The 13,215-nt window shown below is 42.4% G+C and overlaps 1 protein-coding gene across 1 annotated transcript in view; it reads right to left on the reverse strand.

The window, feature by feature from the left end:
• The window catches only part of MLYCD (malonyl-CoA decarboxylase), a 62,088-nt gene that overhangs the window by 16,784 nt on the left and 32,089 nt on the right, over nucleotides 1–13,215 (reverse strand). The window contains 1 exon segment of the mRNA XM_088449402.1: nucleotides 10,190–10,339. Within this exon segment, the coding sequence (XP_088305528.1) occupies nucleotides 10,190–10,339 (150 nt within the window).

Genomic DNA, 13,215 nt, shown 5'->3' on the forward strand with positions numbered 1-13,215 from the left:
TCCATTAATACCAACATAAAAGAAAACTCCTTTAAAGTGTATTCTTGATGGTACATGGTCCCTGCAAAACTGCATCAGATTTTCCCGGGGCCTTCAGAGCTCTGTTGGAGACAGTGTGGCCAAATTGGTTCCTATATATGCATGTGTGGTGGGACTGCCCCCGGATAGTAAAATATTGGGATGAAGTCGCATCTTTGACGTCTAAAGTGCTCGGTATCTCTCCTCTAAAGGACCCTCTACACGTGCTTCTATGCAAACTCAGTAGATCCCTCTCTAAAATAAATTGTGTGGCCACATTTATAATGCGGCCAAACTGTTGATTGCTACAAATTGGAGGCAAATCGAGGCCCTGCCAATGACAGTGCTACTAAACAAAATATGGTATTTAGCCCTATGGAATATATCACTGCACTCCTTCACGATACGGTGTTAAAGTTTCATGCCACTTGGGACCCTTGGTTCTCCGCATTCCATAGAGAGCAACCCGGAACGGAATGAAGCTGGTCATCTCTGGGTGGTGTAGCATACCACAGTTTGCCTTTCCTACCTTCTTCCCTTTCCTTTCTGTACCCTCATTTTTATTTATTTTTTTAATACACAAATATTACATTTTTAGTTTTTAACAGTGAGGTACTCACTATTTTTGGAAATAATATTTTGTTTGTAACTATCTGTATATATTTTGTGTTGGATAATTACTAATGCTGGGCATACACGGCAAGATAAAATGTCTGTCAGACTGACAGACATTTTATCTGGCCGGCTGCCAGCCGCAGATGTCCGCGGCATACACTGAGAGAAATCTCACAGTGTATAGCCCGACATCTGCGCTCCACCCCCGGGGGAGGAGACATTTCCCTGTTCCTTCCGTAGGAAGGAACACAGGAAATGTCTATCTGTCGACCGCGCTGGGCATACACTGCCCGATGCGGCCGACAGTTACCGGGTAAATATCGCATCGGACGGGCATGCTGGACAATCCAGCATGCCCGACCAAGCAATATTTAACCCTCGGTCGCCCCCCCCAACGCTACAATTATCGCGGCGATCCGCCGATATCGGGCGGGATCGTCCCGATAATTGCAGCGTGTATGGCCAGCTTATGTTGTATTCTATATCAACTATTACTATAAATAGATTAAAACTCAAACACATTATATATCTGCCCCACCTGCAACGCAGCGTGGTTTTACCTAGGTGCACCTAGTATCAGCCCCTGGTGCCCAACTGTCTCAGCTTGAGGTGGTGCAAACTCATCAGGATGCAAACTACATGCAAATGATCATCAACGGTCATTCGGCCAATGGCGATGCAAAAATAAGAGGATCCGCCTTCTGATGGGCGCTTCCTACGAAGGTCTGTGCTATTAACCTGCGAGTCACAAATGCCTATTTATCTCACCTGGAAACTCACAACTTCAAAAAAGGGTCTTGCAGAGCCCGTTGCCTCTGCTAATGTAACAGCTGCTAGCGAGAGATAGGTATTGTCCAACGGAATTTAATGGCACCATTTTCTGAGACGTGGTGCGGTGCGATCTTTTGTTTTCTGAAACCCCTCCATCCTCGCTGCTAAAAAAAAAAGGCATTCGGCGGAGAAACACTGGCACAAAAAGCCCTTTGCAGAGCCTAGGGAGTTACCAGGCAAGAAAGCACTTCACAGACACTAAATAACTTATATGGCCGACAGAGAAATGACAGCAGAAGCAGCTCTTTGATGTTCTAGTGGTGCCGACAACTCTAAATGTCAGCGCTAGATTACTTTTTACCAAAAGGAAATGCAATAACCCTTTCACTGACAGAACGCATCGGCGCTGTGCTCAGTACCAAAATAGTTCACCTTTCCCTGTGTCCAACAACAATTTGAAATTTTAAGGAATGTCTATATTACACCTCACGATTGGTATTTTTTGGGGGAAACTGCGAAGTTAGGATAGTCTAACCAATTAACACAGGAATCATGGTTATATAAGAGTTTATTTCAATACTAACCTAAAATTACACCTAGTATATTTCATTTGCAAATTGAATATAATTCACAGCTACTCCCTAATGTCATATGTGACTTATATTTAAATTCTTAAGATACCTCCAGCCAGCGAGACACGGAAGAGCGTGAGAGATCAGTTACAAGAGGTGTCAGTTACATGCAGAGGCTTAACATTCACTAACTAAGAGGTATAACTACACTTAGCCCAATATTTAGTTTTGCAAATGCTAAAAGAAGCAATGGACAAGTAAAACTACCCCTATTTGCTTTGATGATTTACAGATATGTCCTGAAACTATTGCTGCAGTTGCGCCCATGTCCTGTGCAGCTCTGCTGGCGCCGAGCGTCTTTTTCATTTGAGAACGCATCCTAGTTACAATGCGATGCACCGCGTGACTGTTCCGATTATTTGTTAGGCAACACTTGTACACATTCAGACTCTGTCGCAGAAAGATACATGATGCAGCGGCCGCAGCTTTTTTTCATGTCAAGTTCCTTTGTCAGACGCACACAGACATACAAGTGTTGCATTTCAGGCAAAGAGACGCTTGGTGGAAGCCCAGTTGCACAGGTGTATTGAGGCTAGGTGTATGAGGACATACAGTTATGTTACATCTTGTGTAGCCGTACTGGCGGCAGACCTGTACGTGGCTTCCCTTCGACTCCTCCCACCTATGACGTTGCTGGATTTAAAAGCCCAGTGACATTAGGTGACTGACGCTGCAGGTGGAGACAGGCCGTGTGTACACAAAGCAAGGATTCCCCTTGCGAACAAGTCACTCAAATTGTTGCGTATTGCAGGTTGATATGTGTTTTTCTATCCTCACTAGAACGGCCATAACACATACATGAGATAAATGGAAAACAATTAAAAAAAAAAAAAAAAAAATGCTTAAAATAAATATATAAAAAATAGACAGTAAAGGAAATGTACAGTATTTGCAGATGAAAAAATAAATGCTAAACTGGCGTTTGCTTCATTAATACAAGTGTCACATATCAAACTAATCAGCATCACTTAAATTCATCAGCTAGTCACATCACATTGCGACATAGGCCCGTATTCAATATGTTTCGCACCCGCAATACTTTTTCGCCTGGTGGACTTTTCGCCTATATATCGCGTGTTTTGGGTGCGGAAACTTGTCGCGCGCGTCCCCGCGATTCCCCGTATTCAATATGAAAGTACGCGAAAACGGCACCCGGCGATACTTGAACAGGCGGAAAGTCCTCTCCAAAATGGGGGTATTCAGCCTGGCACCCCCCAAAAGATGCACTGACATGGGGGGGATCACTATGGATACCCCCGAATTGGCCTGCTGAAGGTATTTGGTGTTTTTAAATGGTCTCAATAGGCGCTGTTTTGTGCATTTGCATACATGGTGAAGAATAGCATTTTGTTTTATTTTCTGGAGAAAATAACTAGTCCCTGCAAATTTTGGGTACCTGAAAATGGGGGGGGGGTAGCATATTTTAAAGTTGCTAAAGTATCGTTTAAAAATAAGTTAAAAATCCAACTGCCGCAAACACCTGCAATCAAATAAACACCTGGGACATACTAGGGGACCCCCCTGTAGTCTATTTCGCTAGTTTTCAACTTTGTTCCACAACTTTTTTTTTTCGACCCCAAAATGAAAGTAATTTTTTCGGGGTGTACTTAAGTATTTTTTAAGAATTTTAAGGCTGCACGGGGGTTCCCGCAATGTTGCACCCCAAAACCCCAATTCTGCACTTTTTTCCCGACTGCTATTCATAAAACTTTTTTGCCTATTGCATTGCAATGGGGCAGAAAGTCTTTGAATTGAACACGGTGATACTTTTCCGCCTGGCAAAATTACATCATCGGCGAAAAAGTTTTGCCAATCTCGGCTTTTCGCTCCAAATTGAATGCGGGCCTCAGATGCATTTTTGTAAAAAGAAATAAAACGCCCAAACCTAGCAGAGTTGCACGGGACTTGGCGGCTCACTCATGCCAGGCAAGTCGCACTACATGGTGCATTGAGACTATCTGTACGAGGACACATCTGTAGAAACTCATTTACAGTACATTGTTAAAGAATAAGGGCCCGATTCTGAGTTGAATGTAAAGCAGTCGTAATCCCGGCCGATTTTACCGTTCAGAAGTCCTGTGCAAAAATCCGCATATACTATAGTCGGACACATCCATAGCTCCTGGCCTACCGAAGCAGCTGTCAGCACTAACCCCTACCACGTGCTTCGTACATACGATGCAGATGAAAACGGTGCGATCTCTGCATACGCTTAACTCAGGGTAGGTCGCTACCGACTACACGCTCAAAAGGACACTTACACGTGCAAACATCCAGTTGCCACGCAGTTATGCCCATTCAGCAGTTGGCAAGAAGCAACTAAGATGTGCCTGACAGACTTGTAGATGCTCTATGTCTACGCACGCCCAGTTTAGAAATAATTTCCAAAAATGTTTAAATAACACGGTGAGGGGGACGAGACGTTTTCTAAACATTGCTGAGCTTTAAACTAATGTCATTCGGACTGGATTGAACAGAACTACTCCAGCCAGGACACAGTTTTGCTTCAGCACCCTGGACAGCTCAGACAGCAACTAGTAGAGACCAGATTTCAGCAACTCGCCATCCTGCTGGGATCTCTGAGCCACTGGGACCACATTAACACATATTACATATAAATAAATAGCAAAGCCAATGATCATTAAGTTGGTTAGGGTCCTCTCTAATGAGTTAATACTGAAAGCAAATAATCCTTTAGCAGCAATATTTCACCCATTACAAGTTGCTTGTAGTTGGCATTCACAATATGCCTGTACTGTGTGTAATCTTAACCTACTCTTATGCAAGGCATCGAGGTCAGAAACAGTATGACATGTTAATATATCACGCACAAGCCTGGGTCTATATTATAAGAGAAAACAAGGTGGATTTATTCTGTATAAAATAGCTCCCCAGAGGATTTAAATTTTCACATAGAAAATTAAAGGTCTAACTTATACAAGGTACAAATGAACATTTTGCACAATCTCACTTGCTCCTCAGCGAGGCGCTGTGTCATGTAAAGCAAGTACCGATTCTAACGGCAATAGCCCCATATTATTGTATGATAAGCACAGCATTGATAAAGGAGGCCTTTACTCAATTTTCACCGTGCACCACGGGTGCAGAAGTCATGGATTGGTAGAGATAATCCCATATTCAATGGATAAATGCAATAATTAACTAATTTGTGCACATCTGTCATTAGATTTTAATTTGTATGTACTGTGTTTATAATAAAAAAAAAAAAAAAAATACATGGCTATAAAGTACAACATATAAAGCCATGGTAGTAACTTTAAAAGCTCAAGCTGCAAACAGCAATGGTCATATCGTCAACAATGGCCACATTTGAAAGCTATTTTGGATATTCAGAGGCACTATTAGATTTTCAGCCATTAGCGTGCCAGTGTAAGTGACACATTAGAAGAGAGGGCCATAATATTTGTAGAATACGCGCTAAATCGTATCAACCATGGGCTATAGAAAGAGATTTATTTATAGATTAATTTATACAGTGCACAGATATTCCATAGCGTTATACAGGAAATATATTAATGTACATCAGTCCCTCCCCCTGAGTAGCTCACACTCTACACTCCCCGTCACATACACACACACACACACTCACACTAGGGTTAACTTTTTGTTAGAACCCAATTAACCTAACTATGTTTTTGGAGTGTGGGTGGAAACAGGAGGCACCAGAGAAACTCAAGCAAAGACCGGGTCGACACGCAAACTCCACACAAATACTGCCTAAGTCAGGAATGCTAACCACTATGCCAATGGTGCTGCCCGGATGTTCAATAGAGAATACATACACATGATCCGAAGCGCTGCAACTGAGGTCTTAGAGGGGAGCCCAACATTCATGGTTCCACAAGGAAAAAGTATAAAAAAAAAAAACAGGATGAGCTTACAGACGTGTAAGGACATATTGTTAAAAAAAAAAGTGATCGCATCAAACCATTATTGAAAAAAAACGGATTCAAAAGGAATAAAAAATGTTATTGTGAAGATATAAAAAGCTCTTCATAAGGCATCTTGATTCAACGGCACCTGTGTCCTGTGCGGAGCTGATAAGCATTAGGGGGAATAAAACAGATTGTCTGTGACTTGATGAAAGACTCTTATCAACGATTACGTTCATATGGGAAGGAAAAAAATAAATCAAAATAATAAAATTTGAAGAAAGAAAAAAAATAAATCATTCAACCGATAAATCTGAGCGGCATTTCTCAGCGTGCCAGTGTGGACTGAAATCCTCTTAAGTGAAAGGTTACAAAGTTTTTGATAGTAATATTTCCTGCCTACAATAGATCTCCTCACACTCTATAACCTTGTTCTTCATCATAGTCCTGTCTGATGGGAAGAATAAGACACAAAGACACCTCAGACAGGCATGTTCCTCATCTGCCATATAGATAGTCATTACATGGAAAAGCTTAAAAACAAATTATATTATATTATATTTATATATATATATATATATATATATATATATATATATACATACACACACATACATACACGTCTTCATACACCTAGGGTTATAGTTACTAATTTGCGGGTTTTTAGGAGTGGAGATGTTGCCCATAGCAACATATCAGATTCTATTTTCGACCTAGATAAATATCGGTGTATCGGGTGGGTGGTCGGGCAGCGGATTGCCTGGGGACCGCCCGATATTTCGGCCGTCGGAATGACGCCTGTCATTTAACCCTCGCCGGGATTAAGCAGTCGGGAAGCCGGCTGTTGGGATTAGGTCCTCCGGCTTCCCGACTGCATACCCTATAATAATATTGTCCACATGATAGATGCTTTACTTTATGCAGCTAATGAGTACCAATAGAACAAACATTTCTTCATACAGAGGGGTGTAATTAACAAGCTGCCTATATAACACATATTTAACAGTTGGAAATAGATAATCTATTTAGCTTTCTGTTGAACATACAGAATACACACAGAAAAGTGCTGATAACAGGATGATAACGTAAGAACTTGCGCCGTGGTCCCAAGACTGCTGTAAGGTCGCAGTGATCACGTGACTTATTAAAAACTGTCCCAAGACAGGAATTAGATCAGTTGATAAAAACAATATTCGCCAGAGTTTTCCCTTTCCACACACACAGGTATGTACTTTTCTTTATACTCATTTTGCAAGATAAATATCCAGAAAAAAACAAACGTACATGTCCGGCGCAATGTACATTACAGAAATGCACAGACGCACTGACTTGCTGGTTAAGTGCCTGTCGCAAATCTGGGGTCAATTTAATTGAAAGGAATAAGAAGAGTCTTTAAACAGCACAAATGAGGTAGCGATTTAAAAAAAAAAAAAAAAACGCTATCCTTGAATTATTTGGAGAAAACATCTATTTTCTGCAGTGAGAATTGTGGAAAAGCCGTCGTATTGGCAGGACAGTGGTATAGAGAGTTTTATTAAGATTAAGCCGGCCTGCGACCTCCCCCTACTGGGAGTTTGGGGAGCAGTTCTCAAAGCCCAGGGGTGTCACCAAAGCCCCTTTCATTGCTGTAATAGTGCTGCATTTTCCCTTGGGACAATTTTGTTCCCTGTCCCCCTAAGGGTGCGCCAGGTAGCGCAGGTGACTTATCTCATGGTCTCCTTTGTTCCAGAGCAAGATGGCCAGTACAGCAGAGTGATCTATAAACCACCAAGCAACCCAGAAAACTCAATGTGAATGAGGGACGGATGTCCGATCCTCCCAGAATACCAAAAGAAAGACGACCCATATGCCAGTCAGTGACAGCACAGTGCCTGCCAAAAGTAGGGAGACAAAGACAATGGCATCGCCTTGTGGCGAAAGGGGATTGGCTGACAGTCATGGAGGAATTTGCAGATACAGCCACATCCAGTTCTCCATGAAGGCATCACAGACGTTTGCCGGGGACTTGGGTACTCTGGAAGCTTTAGTAAGGTTAGGTTTATAAATGGCATACCTGCCTAAGTGTGACTCTTTGGGGGGGAATTCAATTGTTTTTTTGGGCATCTATCAGAGCAATTCATTTGTTGGTCTGACCGACGTCCATTAGCTGCAACAGACATTTTTCGTGCAGCCTCCTGAGGTGCAAGAATAATGTGTGCAAAGTCCAAACTTTGGGCACACAAACTAGGACTTTAGACGCCCAAACCAGGAGTTTAGTCGGGATTAGACGTTTTGAGCGTCTAAACCTGGCGCTTCTCGGTGCATTACACACTAATAGGCGTCTATCGGAAAAACAATTGAATTACTCTGATAGATGCCCATTAGTTAAGATGCCCCAAACAAAGATTGAATTGAATCCCCGCCCTTAGGGGTATAATTACTAAAGTGCAGGTTTTTAGAAGTGGCGATGTTGCCCATAGCAACCAATCACATTCTACTTATTTATCTAGCACCTTCTAGAAGAAAATAGCTAGAATCGGATTGGTTGCTAGGGTCAACATCTCCACTTCTAAAAACCCGCACTCTAGTAAATATACCCCTTAGTGCGGTAAAGTCCAGTAACAGAGGCTTTTAAATGTTCTAGGGCTCTCCATAGATTTGTGGGGGGGGGGGGGGTTTACATAGGGTAAGACCAGGCCTCTCCCCTCCACCCAAAATGACAATGGAGTCGGCAACTGCATTCGGTGTTAGCTGCATATTATCACTGCTCCCATATCTACTAAACAGACGGAAGAATCAGTGTTGTAACTGGACATGGATGAGAAGTGGGAGGGAGAAGACACAAAACAATGGGGACTTACAACAGGGACAAGAGACGAAGGGGGAGGGGAAGAGTAAAAAGCCGGACAGGTCACAGGAGATCGGGAACCCGGAAAGAAAGTCGCCGGAGGTAATCCAGATCTGCGTAGCGCAGTCATCACCGTGAGAAGCTTGGAGAGGAAAGTGATGTACAACATAGGATTTTATGTTGCTGCTGAACACACATGAAAACCAGACAAAGGAAACAGGTGAAAGCAGCCGCACTGTGTCAGATGCAGATTGTGATGCTCTGCAGTACATTACAGCAATATCCTCTGCACGACTAATGCACAGTAGTACATCAGGGGTAAATTAGGCAGCACAAACACAAGCCTTTCTGCAAAAATTGGCTCATTTTGTTAACAGCGAATCACACATGTACTGGGAAATATGCCTGCGAGAAACAAATAAAAGGCACTTTGCTTATGGAACAATGGTTAAGAGACTTGCGGGGTGCTGTAATTGGGTACAATGAGCAGGTAACCAATCATCATCATCAGTCTCTGCAAATTCCTATAGCAGAGCAAAGCCCTATTTACAGAACCATACAGAGCATTGTGTACCTCAAAGGCCAATGACACAGCAGAGAGCAGCTCAAAGTCTACACATAAGGTTCAGTGTTCTCCCCAGGCTGTTTTTTGCGGGTGCACCACCCGGCAATAAACAGCCTAGCCTTCCGGCACTTTGGGAGCCAGCAAGTGGGGACAGTATCTGGGAGCTGTATAAAGAGGACCAGATCCTACACACTTTGCAGGTTTTTCATAATCAGACGACTGGGCATCTAATAAGAGGAGGAGAATTAATATATATAAAATGTTATTTCCAGTTTAAATCATTATAAGGTCAGGGTTTAAAACATTTTATTATTGCGAAGGCCCCCACCCGGCTACTTCTTGATGCCACCCGGCTGGAAAAAAATCCTGGGGAGAACATGGAGGTTAATGCCTCAGAGTGTCCATACAATTACTGTACAGGAAAAATAAATTTGCCCAAATAAAAACTGAAGCAACTGAAAATTCAGAGACTTTGGCGTAATTTTAAGGAATAGGTAAAGGATGGCTTCTTAGAATTATTTATTTTGAAACTAAAAACGTTGACTTTTGGTGACGGACGAGCGCTTTCATGGCAGTTTGAGGGTGTAGAAGAAAGGTAATTACCTAGCTAATGTTTTCTGGGCCTGCACATTGTGGAAAGGAGATACTATACAGCCTTGCAGCAATCCATAGGTTCAGGAGTTCTGCCTACAGACGGGCTGCCGCACAGACAAAATGTCACACACTGTACAGTACAATATGGCGGATGCCAGGGACAGCCAAGCTTGAAATTCAGCAGTGAACAGAGTTCAGACAAGCCATGCCCGTTATTTAATCTCCGGTCTTCCAAATCTGGAAAGTGGGGTTACAGTTAAGCAATGTAACCTACCTGCAACTCCTTCACGACGCGCTTTATGAGGTAATTGCCGAGCTCCACACCCTGCAGACCTTGCTGCGTCAGGCTGATGGAGTAAAAAATGGCCGACTTGACCTTGTTTCCATCTTCTGCCTCTGACGTAGGAATCTCCTTCACAATTTCCTGAAGTGAGAAGGGAACATGGTAATTCAAAATCTAACCCTAAGGGCTCGTTCACAGATGTTTGTGGGGTAACGGGTTCTTTTAGTGATGTTATTTAAGCAGCTTGTATGCGTATTACAAGCAATGTGCGTTTACCAACACACACTACTATACCGGTAGCACATTACAACTTTTAACAGGTGGGACGCATTATAGAAAGCAATGGTTAGAATGAGCTCAATTCGTCCCATTTATTTGCAGTTTAATAGGTCAATCCAATTAGGTGCGAGCTGCTATTTTCTCTTTGAATTCGCTATGAGAATTCATTTTGCAATCCAATTAGCAACTTGCACTAAACCAGTCAGACTGAATTCACATTTTTTCCATTCACACTTCCAGGTTAAAATGTCAGAACACTGGGTCTCATTCAGACCTGCTTGCAAGCGGGTCGATGGTACCCAAATGCGCATGCGCACGACGGAGGGAGCTCTATCGTGCGCATGCGCGAGACCCGAATAACGACGGCCAAGCCGACGTTATGGATCTCGCACTAAAGGGGGCGTGCTGTCGATGGTGACTGACAGCACGCCCCCTTTAGTGGGCGTGCCGGGGGCGTGGTTGCCAGACGAAGGCGTTCCCATGGGAACGCCTACCGTCTGAGTCCGGCCCCACTGACATCACTAGTGATGTCAGTGGGAGTGATTTTGGCTCTGATAGAGCCAAAATCACTCCTGGGCTTGCGGCAGCGAGACCCTACTGCAGGGTCTCGTCGCAAGCCCCATGGTCGCGATGGTCTTGACCATCATCATGGACGCTCGCATAAGCTGTGGGTGGTCACCCACAGCTATGCGAGCGTCCAAGGGGCCGCTCCATTTTCAGGTAGGAGGGCCCTGATTCAGAGCAAGCGCTCTGGTCAGAGCGTCCGGCTCTGAATCAGGCCCACTGTGCCAAACAACTTGGACAACCCTCCTAATGACTAATTAGGCAATTAGAAGTTTCCAAGTAGCTTAATTAGTATAATAATTACATGTAATTTTTAGGGGGTAAAAAAAAAAAATAATAATTCTCCTCAAATTACCATAAAATCAACTTTTTCGTTGGTTTATGCACCCCAAATTTAATTACAATATATTTTTTTTTTTCAATTGAAAAAAATTAAATTGGTTTTCTTGTTTATTTTTTTTTTTCTTCAAGGTGCCCTCGAAGTACCCCAAAATTACTTTTTTTCTTACTTTTTTTTTGCAATTTTCGATTAATTAATTTGAGATTAAACGAAAAGTTTTTTGGGGGTTTTTTTATATAATTTTTTTTATTATTATTTCTTTTCTTTTTTTAAAACACAAATAAGTAATTTGACACTATTTAAAAACAGTACCTTCTTAATGCCCACAAACAACCTTCTATGCAGTCCTGCTAACAATAATAATCCATTTTGGGGGGTCCAGGATGGTCTCCCCACTTTTTCATGCACTTCTCTCAAATCTCATTTGGCAGTCAATTCGCAAACCTCCGCTGCGAGTATCGAGAATAGGCATTTCTAATTGGATTGGAGAATTCTCGGGAGCATCGATACGAAGTCTGTGAGGTTCAAGAAACAAACACGCTACTCGCACCTAATTGGATTGATCCCTAAATGTTAGTTAGCATTTAAAAAGCACTTTAACAGCGGACTGGGGTAAACAAGCCTTAAAACTAAACAGTTGGTATCAAGACGTGAAGGGTTTGGTGCATCTAGAAACGCATTATTGCATACACGCCATTATTGAGCAAGTCCATTTATGTGTTATGCTGGGTAGTGGGTACACACAATGTGATATATTGTTGGTACATACCGCATCTGCAGGTGTGTACAGATGACCAGAGAAGCCCCTTCTGACCACCACTGTGTGACTAAGGTATCTGATCAGGGAGGGAGGGGTTCAGGAATAATATCTATGTACAATTCATTCCCAGGAATCCTGAGACTGAGATTTTTTTTTCAATCCCAAAATGACAAAAATGGGGCAGGATTGGCTTCCCTAACCCCTGCCACCATCCATTTACTAAAAATATCACATTGTGAAAGCAGTAACTGATGGAACACAGCAAGGGCAAGGAATAATGGGCAACCCGAATAACATCTATTAGGACTGTAGAACCTGTTACATTATATTAGTGACCTTACAGACCAGTACATTGTCTTTACAATTGTGCTACACCATTAGAGCACAGGATAAATATACAGCGCTTTTACTTTTGTTAAAATATTTCAACCAAGAGAGACTTTGAGGGCTCATTAGGGGAGATTCCAGGCTACCTATAGCAGCTTTCATAGATTAATTATAAACGGAATAGAACAGAAGATTACTGGTGTTTGACTGGTACATTCAATGCCCGTGACCCTCAGGTCTGGCAATTGGGAATAGGTGTTAGGAAACCAGTTTGGTACTGGCTGTCCCTACACTTACAGGTCACTGAAGCTGCATACACACGCAACGATTTTGTTACCAATGATTTTATGAACGATTTTCTGTCAGATTATCTGTCAGATTTTTTAAAGTGTAATGAACTATTTTTTTCAACTACAAACGATCTATGCATGTTCCCTTAATGAAAATCGTTCAGTTGGTCAGTCTGACTGAACTACAAACGTGAACGCGCATGAACGATAATCGTTCATCGTTTTAACTCAGAACGTGAATGATTTTTACAACGATTGAACGATATCGTTAACGAATCGTTGTGTGTGTATGCACCCTTAGTATTTGGCCAGCTCTGATTAAAGCTGTCTGTGACGCTAGTCTCCGCTGGCCAAACTGATGGTTAATGTTAATCTACATATTTGTGATTATAAGAAGAACATTCTGCCCTATTTTCGATAATAGATCATTTGCAACTGCAAAACATTTAATTGTATG

Source organism: Taudactylus pleione, unplaced genomic scaffold, assembly GCF_031769625.1.
Source record: "Taudactylus pleione unplaced genomic scaffold, aTauple2 ptg000484l, whole genome shotgun sequence".
Taxonomy (NCBI): Eukaryota; Metazoa; Chordata; class Amphibia; order Anura; family Myobatrachidae; genus Taudactylus; species Taudactylus pleione.